The 16,230-nt window shown below is 43.3% G+C and overlaps 1 protein-coding gene across 5 annotated transcripts in view; it reads right to left on the bottom strand.

The window, feature by feature from the left end:
* LOC106588992 (focal adhesion kinase 1) overlaps window positions 1-16,230 on the bottom strand; it is a 110,901-nt gene that overhangs the window by 23,996 nt on the left and 70,675 nt on the right. For 4 of the 5 annotated variants that reach the window (XM_014178603.3, XM_082970236.1, XM_014178596.3 and 1 more), the window contains 9 exons: window positions 15,061-15,158; window positions 14,562-14,646; window positions 13,903-14,003; window positions 13,558-13,673; window positions 13,248-13,348; window positions 11,590-11,679; window positions 10,510-10,714; window positions 6,952-7,063; window positions 1,397-1,483 (listed from right to left, as the gene is read on the bottom strand). In XM_014178603.3, the coding sequence (XP_014034078.3) occupies window positions 1,397-1,483; window positions 6,952-7,063; window positions 10,510-10,714; window positions 11,590-11,679; window positions 13,248-13,348; window positions 13,558-13,673; window positions 13,903-14,003; window positions 14,562-14,646; window positions 15,061-15,158 (995 nt within the window). Of the gene's footprint in view, window positions 1-1,396; window positions 1,484-6,951; window positions 7,064-8,424; window positions 8,541-10,509; window positions 10,715-11,589; window positions 11,680-13,247; window positions 13,349-13,557; window positions 13,674-13,902; window positions 14,004-14,561; window positions 14,647-15,060; window positions 15,159-16,230 lie in introns of those variants that run through there. The other variant, XM_045709599.2, reaches the window with a different exon arrangement.

Raw genomic sequence — 16,230 nt, 5'->3', positions numbered from 1 at the left:
TCCTCCCTATAGGCTGTTTCGTCAATGTTGGTAATCAGACCTCCTACTGTTGTGTCGTCTGCAAACTTGATGATTGAGTTGGAGGTGTGCATGGCCACGCAGTCATGGGTGAACAGGGAGTACAGAATGAGGCTGATCACGCACCCTTGTGGTCCTCAAATTTGCTTTGTTAAAATCCCCAGCTACAATAAATGTGGCCTCAGGATATGTGGTTTCCAGTTTGCACAAAGTCCAGTGTAGTTCCTTGAGGGTCGTCGTGGTATCGGCTTGAGGGGGAATATACACGCTGTGACTATAACCGAAGAGAATTCTCTTGGGAGGTAATACGGTCTGCATTTGATTGTGAGGTATTCTAGGTCGGGTAAACAAAAGGACCTGAGTTTCTGTACATTATCACAATCACACCATCAGTAGTTAATAGTCTTCCCTGTGGCTCAGTTGGTAGAGCATGGTGTTTGCAACGCCAGCATGGTGTGTGCAACGCCAGGGTTGTGGGTTCGATTCCCACGGGGGGCCAGTACAAAAAAAAAAAAAAAAAAAAAATGCATTCACTACTGTAAGTTGCTCTGGATAAGAGCGTCTGCTAAATGACTAAAATGTAAAATGTAAAAAAAAAATGATCATGAAACATACACCAGCACCTTTCTTCTTCCCGGATAGTTCTTTATTCCTGTCTACGTGATGTACTGAGAACCTAGCTGGCTGTATGGACGGGGACAGTATATCCGGAGAGAGCCATGATTCCATGAAACAGAGTATGTTACAGTCCCTGATGTCTCTCTGGAAGGAGATCCTCGCCCTGAGCTCGTCTACTTTATTATCCAGAGACTGAACATTAGCAAGTAATATACTCGCAAGCAGGGGATGGTGTGCACGCCTCCTGAGTTGAACTAAAAGTCCACTCAGAATACCTCTTCTCCCACGTCGGCGTCTTGGAGCAACCTCTGGGATGAGTTAAATTGCCTTGGGGGGTACGAACAAAGGATCCAAATCGGGAATGTCGTATTCCTGGTCGTAATGCTGGTGAGTTACCGCCGTTCTGATATACAAAAGTTTTTCCGGATGTATGTAATAACACAAAAAATGTTCTGGGCTAGTAATATAAGAAATAACACACAAAAAGAGAAAATACTGCAAAGTTGCTTAGGAGCTAGAAGCAGAGCTGCCATGTCTATCGGCACTCATTCTCTGTGTTAAAAGTGTGTTAGTATAGTATATTATAGTATAGTATAGTAGAGTACAGTAGTAGAGTACAGTAGTATAGTATAGTATATTATAGTATAGTAGTATACTACAGTAGTATAGTATAGTATAGTATAGTATAGTATAGTATAGTATAGTATAGTATAGTATAGTATAGTAGCGTACAGTAGTGTAGTATTGTATAGTACAGTACCTGGTAATGGTTGAGCTGTCCAGCATGCTGAGGGCTGGGGTAGAATCCTTCACTAGAGCGAGGGCTGGGGTAACCAGGTCTGCTAGGCTGCTCAGAGAGGGGGTGACAGATCATGCAGTAAGCATACTGAAGTACACATGGGATAGATAGACTTTCTACAGGGTGTGAACCCCATCTATTGGACAGGGAATGAGAGTCATTGTATCAAGCTACCTAAAATATCTAAGGGAAAGGGGGATACCTAGTCAGTTGTACAACAATGCCTTCAACTGAAATGTGTCTTCCGCTCTGAATCAGAGAGGTGCGGGGGGCTGCCTTAATCGACATCCACGCCCGGAGAACAGTGGGTTAACTGCCTTGCTCAGGGGCAGAACGACAGATTTTTACTTCGTCAGCTCGGGGATTCGATCCAGCAACCTTTCGGTTACTGGCCCAACGCTCTAACCACTAGGACACCTCAGAAATGTTTACACTATAACCCCAGTCTTAATCGACTTTTAGATGCAAAGCACCAAGCTATCCTTTGTAGAAATCTTGGAAACAATGGCATGCTTGACATGTATCTACATTCCAACCATAGGATGGCGCTGCATCCCATATCCAGAGATAAAATCAGATAAGAAAGCTTTATTATTCTTAGATGAGGAAACTATTTATGGAGAATATACAATCATTACACATAAAAAATACAGACGTTGAATCCCACAAACTAGTAACTAAACTATTAAAAACAAAAAACAAAAGTTTTATGTGAGTATGCATTAGTCTGAAGCCAAAAAAGAAAGGACATTCACATGAGCACCACAATGCCTACTCCACCCATGCTCTACCAAGTTTTTCCAGTACACAGCATTCACCTACTACAATAGCTATGTTGGTCTATTGTATACCGAACAAAATTATAGATGCAACATGCAACAATTTCAAAAGATTTTACTGAGTTACAGTTCATAGAAGGAAATCTGTCAATTGAAATAAATTCATGATGCCCTAATCTTTAAATTGCACATTACTGGGCAGGGGCACAGCAATAGGTGGCCACTGGGGAGCCAGGCCCAGCCAATCAGAATACGTTTTTGCCTACAAAAGGGCTTTATCACAGACAGAAATACACCCCAGCACCCCCCTCCCCCTCAGACGATCCCACAGGTGAAGAAGCTGGATGTGCTGGCTAGCGGAGTAGAACACCTGTTTAGGAGAGGTGCTGGCTAGCGGAGTAGAACACCTGTTTAGGCGAGGTGCTGGCTAGCGGAGTAGAACACTTGAAACAGAGAAGGAGAGCCGCACACTCTAGCTGCTAAGATGCAATAATTTTATAACCAACGTTTCAACAGCCAAGCTGTCTTCATCAGTCATCATAAAATAATGAAGACAGTTTGGCTGGGTGCTGGAAAACCTTGGTAGAGCATGGGTGGAGTAGGCATTGTGATGCTTGTGAATTTCCTTTCTTTTTCGGGCTTCAGGCCAATGCCTATTTCTCACTTAAAAGGTTGTTTATTGTTTTGAATTTTCATGGTTTTTAAACCCGAAGGTGATTATACAAAAGTCTACAACATTTCGCATGCAAAAGGTGTATTTCCAAAATGTAATTGGCGCATCCAGGGCCTAGTTTCCCAAAAGCATTGTAAGGCTAAGTTCATCGTTAGAACCTTCGTAGGCGCATCGTTAAATCTCAGAGATGTTTCCCAAAACCATTGTTACAAAAGTTGCACTTGAAAACACTTGTTATTTACGGACTGCCACAGATCACTCGTAGAACAGCTATCTGGGTCGTTAGATGCTTATTTGCCCTTCCGCATCAATTTATGTACAGAAGTTCAAGATGCCGATAACTTCAGAATGAAGTTGACTACAATACAAAGTTGCCAATGTCTTTGCAATTGTTATAAACAAGCAAAGGGTAAAAAATAACGACTGCATTAAAAGATCAATACAGTAGGCTACATAGTCCTATATATTTCAATCATATTGAAATCAATTTCATGTTCAATTTATTGAGTTCTGTTTTGCTAATTGTAGGCTACTGTCTGTAATTTTTGCCTCAATTTCCTGTAGGTCTAACAACATGTGAGCAATGTGCCAAATATTTGATTTAGTGCATAGTCTAAGCATTAGAATAAGCTGGCTCAATATTTGCAGCCATAGGTGATCATTTCTTTCTAGGAACTTATCCGTCGTCAGTATCCAATGTTAAGGTAAGATTTGAATGGAAAACACTGATCCGAGAGCAGCACTGCCTTTCTTTCGATCCTATCAATAGACATATGCTCTAACGACGCACCTATTTAAAGTTCTCCCTACGCAGTGTTTTGAGAAACGCATGCAAGTTCTTCGGCCATTATAGAAATGGAGAATTGTTAAAAAATCTAATCAAACTTTATTTGTCACATGCACCAAATACAAGTGTAGACCTTACCGTGAAATGCTTACTTACAAGCCCTTAACCAACAGTGCAGGTCAAGAAGAGTCAAGAAAATATTTACCAAATAAACAAAAGTTAAAAATAATAATTTTAAAAAAAACTAAAAATAAATTAATAACAATAACAATAATACAGGGGGTACCGGTACCGAGTCAGTGTGCGGGGGTACAGGTTAGTTGAGGTAATTTGTACATATACAGTTGAAGTCGGAAGTTTACATACTCCTTAGCCAAATACATTTAAACTCAGTATTTCACAATTCCTGACATTTAATCGTAGTAAAAATTCTCTGTCTCAGGCCAGTTAGGATCACCAATTTATTTTAAGAATGTGAAATGTCAGAATAATAGTAGGGAATTATTTATTTCAGCTTTTATTTCTTTCATCACATTCCCAGTGGGTCAGAAGTTTACATAGACTCAATTAGTATTTGGTAGCATTGCCTTTAAATTGTTTAACTTTGGTCAAACGTTTTAGGTAGCCTTCCGCAAGCTTTCCACAATAAGTTGGGTGAATTTTGGCCCATTCCTCCTGACAGAGCTGGTCTAACTGAGTCAGGTTTGTAGGCCTCCTTGCTCGCACAAGCTTTTTCAGTTCTGCCCACAAATTGTCTATGGGATTGAGGTCAGGGCTTTGTGATGGCCACTCCAATACCTTGATTTTGTTGTCCTTAAGCCATTTTGCCATAACTTTGGAAGTATGCTTGGGTCATTGTCCATTTGGAAGACCCATTTGAGACCAAGCTTTAACTTCCTGACTGATGTCTTGAGATGTTGCTTCAATATATCCACATCATTTTCCTGCCTGCCTCATGATGCCATCTATTTTGTGAAGTGCACCAGTCCCTTCTGCAGCAAAGCACCCCCACAACATGATGCTGCCACCTCTGTGCTTCACGGTTGGGATGGTGTTCTTCGGCTTGCAAGCCTCCCCCTTTTTCCTCCAAACATAGCGATGGTCATTATGGCCAGACAGTTCTTTTTTTTGTTTCATCAGACCAGAGGACATTTCTCCAAAAAGTATGATCTTTGTCCCCTTGTGCAGTTGCAAACCGTAATCTGTCTTTTTTTATGGCGGTTTTGGAGCAGTGGCTTCTTCTTTGCAGAGCGGCCTTTCAGGTTATGTCGATATAGGACTCGTTTTACTGTGGATATTGTCAGGCTGTGGGTAACTGGTGCATGTAATCAGGCGGAGGAGAGCAGAGATGAATGTACAAGGTAATTTATTCCACAAACAGCACCAGTATAAAACAAATACTAAAGGTGCGTGAAATAGCGGTCACTTGTAAATAATGGGCATAATAACAAACCCGGCAAACAATACCAGCCAACAAGTAACGACCTGAACATTATATACAAACACGCACACAAACATGGTGGAAACAGAGGGTTAAATAATGAACATGTAATTGGGGAATAGAAACCAGGTGTGTAGAAAACAAAGACAAAACAAATGGAAAATGAAAAGTGGATCGGCGATGGCTAGAAAGCCGGTGACGTCGACCGCCGAACGCCGCCCGAACAAGGAGAGGGATCGACTTCGGCGGAAGTCGTGACAGATATAGATACTTTTGTACCTGTTTCCTCCAGCATCTTCACAATGTCCTTTGCTGTTGTTCTGGGATTGATTTGCACTTTTCCCACCAAAGTACGTTCATCTCTAGCTCATCTTCCTGAGCGGTATGATGGCTGCGTGGTCCCATGGTGTTTATACTTGCGTACTATTGTTTGTACAGATGAACCTTCAGGCGTTTGGAAATTGGTCCCAAGGACGAACCAGACTCGTGGAGGTCTACAAATGTTTTTCTGAGGTCTTGGCTGATTTCTTTTGATTTTCCCATGATGTCAAGCAAAGAGGCACTGAGTTTGAAGGTAGGCCTTGAAATACATCCACAGGTACACCCCCAATTGACTCAAATTATGTCAATTAGCCTATCAGAAGCTTCTAAAGCCATGACATAATTTTCTGGAATATTCCAAGCTGTTTAAAGGCACAGTCAATTTAGTGTATGTAAACTTCTGACCCACTGGAATTGTGATACAGTGAATTATAAGTGAAATAATCTGTCTGTAAACAATTGTTGGAAAAATTACTTGTGTCATGCACAAAGTAGATGTCTTAACCGACTTGCCAAAACTATAGTTTGTTAACAAGAAATTTGTGGAGTGGTTGAAAAACAAGTTTTAATGACTCCAACCTAAGTGTATGTAAACTTCCGACTTCAACTGTAGGTAGGGGTGAAGTGACTATGCATAGATAATAAACAGCAAGTAGCATAGTCCGGTGGCCATTTGATTAATTGTTCAGCAGTCTTATGGCTTGGGGGTAGAAGCTGTTAAAAAACCTTTTGGTCCGAGACTTGGCACTCCGGTACCGCTTGCCGTGTGCTAGCAGAGAAAACAGTCTGACTTGTGTGACTGGAGTCTCTGACAGTTTTATGGGCTTTCCTGTGACACCGCCTATTATATAGGTCCTGGATGGCAGGAGCTTGGCCTCAGTGATGTACTGGGCCATACGCACTACCCTCTGTAGCGCCTTACGGTCAGATGCCGAGGAGTTGCCATACCAGGCGGTGTTGCAACCGGTCAGGATGCTCTCGATGGTGAGAACACTCAAAAGCTTAAGTTCCATCGCCATCGGAGAACCGGGCCCTGGCTATTACTTTATAGACATGGCTATTTGTATATATGCAAACATATGGATTGTCCCTTTAAAGAGGAGAAGGGGTGAATATCAACACCTGCTTTACATTAAGCAATTCCTGTAAGTGACTCGATAAGTACTGAATAAGCTGGCTGAGTGAGCATTTGGAATGAAATCCTCCAGGTTTTTATTTGTTGATGGCTACTTCCCACTAAGGAGCCCTACGCCGATGTCTTGTTTTGGTCCTGTCCGTATGTCTTTTTTTTCTCTTTTTTTGGTGGGGTCCAGACTAGCCATGATTTCAATGTCCACTGACGGGACTCCCTAAAAACATGCCACTTTGATACAAGTGACTTTTGGTAGCAGGAGAGCATTTTCTAAACTTACTTTAGAGGGGGTTCTTACTTTAGGGGGGGTAGGATTAGGGTTCTTACTTTAGGGGGGTAGGATTAGGGTTCTTACTTTAGGGGGGTAGGATTAGGGTTCTTACTTTAGGGGGGGCCTCGTCAGAGGCCCCTGAGTCCCAGGACACAGTGACCTGACGTCTCATCTCCATCCTCAGTCTCTCCTCCTGCTGGGCCTTCTCCTCCTCCAGGATAGTACTGCAGGGAACACACAACAGCTTATCATACAGTCATAACACAGACTGGGATACAGTGGAGGGGGTTGCTACACAATTAACATACACAAAACACTTGAAATATAATGCTCTTAGTTATCACAGACACCTCTCTGCTTCAGATGTAACAGGAGATACATGCATTATCCATTATCCGTATCTATTACCAAATGTGTTATTTAAAAAAAATTGAACCTTTATTTAACTAGGCAAGTCAGTTAAGAACAAATTCTTATTTATAATGACGGCCTCCCGGGGAACAGTGGGTTAACTGCCTTGTTCAGGGGCAGAACGACAGATTTTTACCTTGTCAGCTCGGGGATTCGATCCAGCAACCTTTCAGTTACTGGCCCAACACTCTAACCACTAGGCTACCTGCCTATCTATTACAAAATGTGTTATCCATTATCTGTAACTATTACAAAATGTATTATCCATTATCTGTATCTATTACAAAATGTATTATCCATTATCTGTATCTATTACCAAATGTATTATCCATTATCTGTATCTATTACCAAATGTATTATCCATTATCTGTATCTCCCGTATCCCTCCCTTATCTCACCTCATTTGCTCACATTGTACATAGACTTATTTTTCTACTATATTATTGACTGCATGTTTGTTTTACTCCATGTGTAACTCTGTGTTGTTGTATGTTGTCAAACTGCTTTGCTTTATCTTGGCCAGGTCGCAATTGTAAATGAGAACTTGTTCTCAACTTGCCTACCTGGTTAAATAAAGGTGAAATAAATAAAATAAAATAAAAATCTATTACAAAATGTGTTATCCATTATCCTTATCCATTGCCAAATGCATATCCATTATCTGTATCTATTACCAAATGTATTATCCATTATCTGTATCTATTACTAAATGTGTTATCCATTATTTGTATCTATTACCAAATGTATTATCCATTATCTGTATCTATTACTAAATGTGTTATCCATAATCTGTATCTATTACCAAATGTATTATCCATTATCTGTATCTAATACCAAATGTATTATCCATTATCTGTATCTATTACCAAATGTATTATCCATTACCAAATGTATTATCCATTATCTGTATCTAATACCAAATGTATTATCCACAATCTGTATCTATTACCAAATGTATTATCCATATCTATTACCAAATGTATTATCCATTACCAAATGTATCATCCATTATCTGTATCTAATACCAAATGTATTATCCATATCTATTACCAAATGTATTATCCATTATCTGTATCTAATACCAAATGTATTATCCATTATCTCTATCTAATAACAAATGCATTATCGAAGTTCAATCATCCTTTTCAACCAGTAACGTGAACGTCTAATTTACCTCTCAGGAAAATGCTCATCTCCCATGTGTATGCCTCAGAGCCCACGTGCATCCAATCACAGCACAACCATGAACCACCAGCTCCCCAGTCATATCCACAGCAGTGTGTGTGAAAGTCCTGTACTGTTTCAATAAACTCTCTTTATCAGAGCCAGCAGCTCCCCCTCCTTCTGCCATAGGCAGCCTGTTGTGGTTGGCCGCCGGCCAGTCAGTCTATCAGCCAGCCTACCACTGGACTGGACTGACTGGGAAGTATGATGCTGTGGAACTAACTACGAGGGTTGTGTTCACTAGGGCACACCGTAGCAAAGTGTATCTCAAAGGAATGCAAAAAACGGTGTTTCTTATTGGACAGGTTCAGGTAGTCCATCCCTGTTTTATCCTGTTTTCTTCTGTTTGGTGCCTAATGAATGCGACCCAGGGCTTGTCTAGAGGAGAGGCGATTGTAAGGAAGTGTGGAGGGAATCCCTCCCACCTTGTGTTTCCTTTCTCTCCCTGTGAATTGTGGACATAACGTTTTATGTTACTATGGGCTAAAGACAATACACAGTTCACACTCTGTACCCAAGAGCTTCAAATGGAGCAAGACCAGCCACGTTCATGATAGCACCTGACGCACGCGGGCGGGCGGGCCGAGGGACGGACGGACAGACAGACAGACAGACAGACAGACAGACAGACAGACAGACAGACAGACAGACAGACAGACAGACAGACAGACAGACAGACAGACAGACAGACAGACAGACAGACAGACAGACAGGTTCTCACATACTCTAGGACTTTATCGACGGACAGACAGACAGACAGCCACCTAGCCACCGTGCTTCTACACCTGCATTGCTTGCTGTTTGTGGTTCTAGGCTGGGTTTCTGTACAGCACTTTGTGACATCAGCTGATGTAAGAAGGGCTTTATAAATACATTTAATTGATTGGTTGACAGGTTCTCACATACTAAGGCCAATGGCCCATGGGATAGGTAAGGCAATAAATCCACCACAAAAGGGCTGCGTCTCAAATGGGCCTATAGGGCTCTGGTCTAAAGGTAGTGTGCTATATAGGGATTAGGGTGCCATTTGGGACGCAGTCGAGGACTACCCACAGAAATATATCCACAGAAATGTACCCACACACACCCTCTAATGTGGCTTTGCTTCAGCTAGTCTAAAAGATCTATGTACATCACACTTCATCCACCTACCATGGATTTGACGGACATAGATAGACCATTGAAATGCATTGTGTGCTGATAATTGATAGTCTCTATTGGGAATATGGCATCAACCTGTTGCCTCTTTAAATTTTTTTATTTAACTAGGCAAGTCAGTTAAGAACAAATTCTTATTTACAATGGACTACCCTCCCCTAAACAGGACAACAGTGGGCCAAATTGTGTGCTTCCCTATGGGACTCCTGATCACGGACGGTTGTAATACAGCCCGGGTTCAAACCAGGGTCTGTAGTGACGCCTCTAGCACTGAGATGCAGTGCCTTAGACCGCTGTGCCACTCGGGAACCCCACTCTTATTTGGATTACAACTTAAGTAGCTGAGACCACTCTGTTTCTAAACTTACTGAAGTGTCCTGTATACTAATACATGAAACAGTGACCTCTTGTGTAGCAATGTGGAACATATATGGGTTAACTGTCTTGTTCAGGGGCAGAACGACAGATTTTTACCTTGTCAGCTCAGGGATTTGATCCAGCAACCTTTCGGTTACTGGCCCAATGCTCTAGGCTTCCTGCCGCCCCAACATCATTCTTCCAGAGTTATAAAGCAGGGATACTGTGTGTGAAAGAACACTGCCAAGCAGGCGTTTCTTCTAGACAGATTCCTTTTTTCGCCCCCTCCTAATGGTTATGGTTAGGAATAGGTTAGTTAAGCTGATCCTAGATCTGTGCTTAAAGGCACCTTTTATCCTGAGGCATATACTTCACCAGAGCCTACATTAATGCAGCATCTCACAGTAGGAGTGCTGATCTCGGATCAGGTCCTCCCTGTCCTAGTAATCTTATTCATTAGGATCGTAAAGGAAAACAATGCACTTCCGACCCCTGAACTTCTCCCCTCAGAGGTACTGACCTGAGCTGGGTTTTGAGTTCTGTGAAGCGGGGTCTCTTGCTGGGGTCGTAGGCCCAGCACTTGGTCATCAGGCTGTACAGGGTGGGGGGGCAGTTGTGAGGCATGGCCAGACGCTCTCCGTTCTCTATCCGCCCGATGACATCATTGTTCTTCACCCCCTGGAAGGGCTTGATACCGTACATGAGGATCTCCCACATGCACACACCTGGAAAGGAGGGGAGGGGAAGGAGGTTAGGGAGGGGAGGATAGGATAGGAGAGGTGAGGAGAAGGTTGGGAGGAGAGGAGAGGAGAGGAGAGAAGAGGGGAGGAGAGGGGAGAGAGGAGGGGAGGAGAGGGGAGAGGAGGAGAGGGAAGGAGAGAGGAGGAGAGGGGAGACGAGGGGAGGATAGGAGAGGGAAGGAGAGAGGAGAAGGTTGGGAGGGGAGGAGAGGAGAGGAGAGGAGAGGGGAGGAGAGGGGAGAGAGGAGGGGAGAGAAGGAGAGAGGAGGAGAGGGGAGACGAGGGGAGGATAGGAGAGGGAAGGATAGAGGTGGAGTGGGGAGGAGAGAGGGAAGGAGAGAGGAGGAGGGGAGGAGAGGGAAGGAGATAGGAGGGGAAGAGTGGGGATGAGAGGGGGGAGAGGGGAGGAGAGGGGAGGGGGAGATGGGGAGTGGGGAGGAGAGGAGAGAGGAGGGCAGGAGGGGAGAGAGGAGGGCAGGAGGGGAGAGAGGAGGGCAGGAGAGGAGTGGGGAGGGCAGGAGAGGAGTGGGGAGGAGAGGAGAAAGGAAAGGAGTGGGGAGGAGAGGAGAAAGGAAAGGAGTGGGGAGGAGAGGAGAGGAGGGGAGAGCAGGAGAGAGGAGGAGAGGAGGAATAAAGAGAGGAGGGAGGAGAGGAGTGGGGAGGAGAGGAGAGAGGAGAGGAGGGGAGGGAAGAAGAGAGGAGAGGAGGGGAGGAGAGGGAATGAGAGAGGAGAGGAGGAGAGGGGTGGGGAGGGGGAAAAGACTGTAAGGACAGGCTATAGATATGACAGAGACCGACACAAACACGAACACACAGGAGTTGATTGCTAGATGTGTATAATCTGCAGCTGCCAAACTCACCAAACATCCACACATCGCTGGCAGAGGTAAAGCGTCTGAAGTTGATGGATTCTGGAGCCATCCATTTGATTGGAAGTTTTCCTTTGGAAGCTGAAAAAAGGTTGGACGTTGAGACAAAAACCCATGTGTGCTTTAGCGTGTAGACATTCTGCAATGGCTTTCACAACCATCAGATGGTGCAAAAAAACATCAGCCTGGAAGTCAGTGGGTTTGTACCAGCGACCGTATTATACAGGTTTGTACCAGAGACCGTATTAAACAGGTTTGTACCAGAGACGTATTAAACAGGTTTGTACCAGAGACCGTATTAAACAGGTTTGTACCAGAGACCGTATTAAACAGGTTTGTACCAGAGACCGTATTAAACAGGTTTGTACCAGAGACCGTATTAAACAGGTTTGTACCAGAGACCGTATTAAACAGGTTTGTACCAGAGACCGTATTAAACAGGTTTGTACCAGCGACCGTATTATACAGGTTTGTACCAGAGACCGTATTAAACAGGTTTGTACCAGAGACCGTATTAAACAGGTTTGTACCAGAGACCGTATTAAACAGGTTTGTACCAGAGACCGTATTAAACAGGTTTGTACCAGAGACGTATTAAACAGGTTTGTACCAGAGACCGTATTAAACAGGTTTGTACCAGAGACGTATTAAACAGGTTTGTACCAGAGACCGTATTAAACAGGTTTGTACCAGAGACGTATTAAACAGGTTTGTACCAGAGACCGTATTAAACAGGTTTGTACCAGAGACCGTATAAAACAGGTTTGTACCAGAGACCGTATTAAACAGGTTTGTACCAGAGACGTATAAAACAGGTTTGTACCAGAGACCGTATTAAACAGGTTTGTACCAGAGACCGTATAAAACAGGTTTGTACCAGAGACGTATAAAACAGGTTTGTACCAGAGACGTATAAAACAGGTTTGTACCAGAGACCGTATTAAACAGGTTTGTACCAGAGACCGTATTAAACAGGTTTGTACCAGAGACCGTATTAAACAGGTTTGTACCAGAGACGTATTAAACAGGTTTGTACCAGAGACCGTATTAAACAGGTTTGTACCAGAGACGTATTAAACAGGTTTGTACCAGAGACCGTATTAAACAGGTTTGTACCAGAGACCGTATAAAACAGGTTTGTACCAGAGACCGTATTAAACAGGTTTGTACCAGAGACGTATAAAACAGGTTTGTACCAGAGACCGTATTAAACAGGTTTGTACCAGAGACCGTATTAAACAGGTTTGTACCAGAGACGTATAAAACAGGTTTGTACCAGAGACGTATAAAACAGGTTTGTACCAGAGACCGTATTAAACAGGTTTGTACCAGAGACGTATTAAACAGGTTTGTACCAGAGACCGTATTAAACAGGTTTGTACCAGAGACGTATTAAACAGGTTTGTACCAGAGACCGTATTAAACAGGTTTGTACCAGAGACGTATAAAACAGGTTTGTACCAGAGACCGTATTAAACAGGTTTGTACCAGAGACCGTATTAAACAGGTTTGTACCAGAGACCGTATTAAACAGGTTTGTACCAGAGACGTATAAAACAGGTTTGTACCAGAGACCGTATTAAACAGGTTTGTACCAGAGACCGTATTAAACAGGTTTGTACCAGAGACCGTATAATACAGGTTTGTACCTTTGTAGTAGGAACTGTCCTCCATGTAACGCGAGAGTCCAAAGTCTCCCAGCATCACACAGTCTGTGGAAGACACTAGCACGTTCCTGGCAGCAATGTCCCTGGAGACGTACACACAAAGAGATAATAACTAGCAATTCTGGAAAACCTGGGGATTTTGGAAATATTCTGGAATTCTGCAAAACGTACATTGAGTTCTTAAATATTGACAGCGTGGCACAAATAAATACATTAGAAAATGAAAGCTTAACATCATCTTAAAGTGTCTACATCAACCTAAATAGCAGGATAAAATGGGTGGTGGTCTTACCTATGGACAAAGCGTTTGCTCTCCAGGTATGCCAAGGCTGTGCTGAGCTGGTGGGAGAACAGGATCAACGTTGACAGATCCAGGTTGTACTTCCTTACTTGTAAAAAGGACCTCAACTGGAAGATGAAAAACGTCAATAAGATTGATCCTCTTTGTTTTTCCAGAGATAGGTGGATGACAGAGGAAATTGTTTCCAAACGTGTTCCTGTCTTCTGGGATCTCCCATCTATTACAAGAATGACAAGAACTCCAACAACACCTCTGCATACTGTACGTAGTCTATCTATCAAAACATACTCTGTGTTTGTAGGGTTCACTGCCAACCCAACCCCCAGGACGCCTCACCTCTCCCATCGTGCACAGCTCCATGATGATCCACACTGGGTTCTCTGTGATCACACCGATCAACTTCACTATGTGGGGGTGGTCGAACTGACGCATGGTCACTGAGGAACACACATCAGAAAGGGGTGTGAGGATTTCACCAAACAGTTAAGAACTAGAGTGGAAAGATGTAGACTAACATTTGATTACCCCACCCCCAAAATATAAATAAAAACATTTCATCAAACTTTTTCAAAGGAACAGAGAAAGGCTCCCTGTGATAGGTCTAACACAGACTCAAACGTCACTGCTCTTAGTACAAATATTGTCAATTTGCATCCCAAATGGCACCCTATTCCCTACATAGGGCACTAAGGTGAAATTTGGGACAAAGCCAATGTTTACAGTTACCAGCTTCATTAAATAGAATATATTCCTTCCTCAACTGCCTGGGAACACTGTAAACACAGTGAGCAAAGCAACCTGAGACTACCATCAGGCAGTGTGTGTGTGTGTGTGTGTGTGTGTGTGTGTGTGTGTGTGTGTGTGTGTGTGTGTGTGTGTGTGTGTGTGTGTGTGTGTGCATACATACATGGCAACCAGAAGCAGCTGCAATCATCATCAGTCCCATTACAGTCATTACAGTGACACTAGCTTACACTACATTTCAGCACACTCACATGCTTCCTGAAGGAACTTCTCACGCACGCTGTCCGATGTGGAGTTCTTGCATGTTTTAATGGCCACGTTCAGAGTGGGATTCTCCTGGAAGTCAGACACAAGACAAAACATTGGGTCAGTTTATGTACAAGAAAATATTGAACATATAAATAAGAAGAGAGATGTGTTTAGCTAGATGGTTACAGTCAGGTGAAATTGAGAGGAACACATGGGGATTGAGGGTGAGAGGAGAGATGCTTTGTCTGCATTTAGCCAGACAGATACAGTATTATTTATTTGTTAGAGTACTATATAGTTGTTATGTACTATATACAGTACCAGTCGAAAGTTTGGACACACCTACTCATTCAAGGGTTTTTCTTTCTTTATTTTAACTCATTTTTTGTTGTTGAGAAAATAGTACAAATAAAGGAAAACCCATGAAGGAGTAGATGTGTCCAAACTTTTGACTGGTTCTGTACTTATTCAATACTATATACTTGTTACGGTACTATTTACCGGGCTGTTGTAGACTCCCTGGTGGACGTCTCCAAACTGTCCCTCTCCGATGCAGCGTCCAAGCTCTATCCGGTCTCTCTGGATCTCATAGTCCCTGGCTGGGAAGGGAAAGATGACCCCTGTTAGTTGTGTGGTATAGTGTGGTGTTGTGTGGTTCGGTTTGGTATGGTGTGGGTGTGTGTGTTTGTGTAAGTGTGTGAGCAAAGCCACAGATGAATGGGTAACCCAAGTCAGGAGGAGCTGATGAGGTCATTTTTGGAAGCCTTGGCTGTATTTTCACTGCAGTAGACGGTAGTACTGTATTAAATACTGTATATATATACACTACATGACCAAAAGTATGTGGACACCTGCTTGTCAAACATATCATTCCAAAATCATGGGCATTAATATGAAGTTGGTCCCCCCTTTGCTGCTATAACAGTCTCCACTCTTCTGGGAAGGCTTTCCACTAGATGTTGAGGTCGGGCACTGATGTTGGGCAATTAGGCCTGGCTCCCTGTAGGCGTTCCAATTCATCCCCAAAATTATGTTTGATTGGGTTGAGGTCAGGGCTCTCTGCAGGCCAGTCAAGTTCTTCCACACTGATCTCGAATAAACCATTTCTTTATGGACTTCACTTTGTGCACAGGGACATTGTCATGCTCCACAAAACTTTACAGTTGGCACTATGCATTGGGGCAGGTAATGTTCTCATGGCTTCCACCAAACCCAGATTAGTCTGTTGGACTGCCAGATGGTGAAGTGTGATTCATCACTCCAGAGAACGTGTTTCCACCACTCCAGAGTCCAATGGCGGCGAGCTTTACACCACTCCAGCAAACTTGGCATTGCGCATGGTGATCTTAGGCTTGTGTGCGGCAGCTCGGCCATGGAAACCCATTTTATGAAGCTCCCGACGAACAGTTATTGTGCTGACGTTGCTTCCAGAGGCAGTTTGGAACTCTGTAGTGAGTGTTGCAACCGAGGACAGATGATTTTTCCGTGCTACGCGCTTCAGCACTTGGTGGTCCCGTTCTGTGAGCTTGTATGGCCTACCATTTTGCGGCTGGGCCGTTGTTGCTCCTAGACGTTTCCACTTCACAATAACAGCACTTACAGTTGACCGGGGCAGCTCTAGCAGGGCAGAAATTTTACAAACTAACTTGTTGGAAAGGTGGCATCCTCTGA

This window comes from Salmo salar, chromosome 27 (genome assembly GCF_965601325.2).
Source record: "Salmo salar chromosome 27, fSalSal1, whole genome shotgun sequence".
NCBI lineage: Eukaryota > Metazoa > Chordata > Actinopteri > Salmoniformes > Salmonidae > Salmo > Salmo salar.
This window is presented reverse-complemented; position numbering and strand designations above follow the sequence as displayed.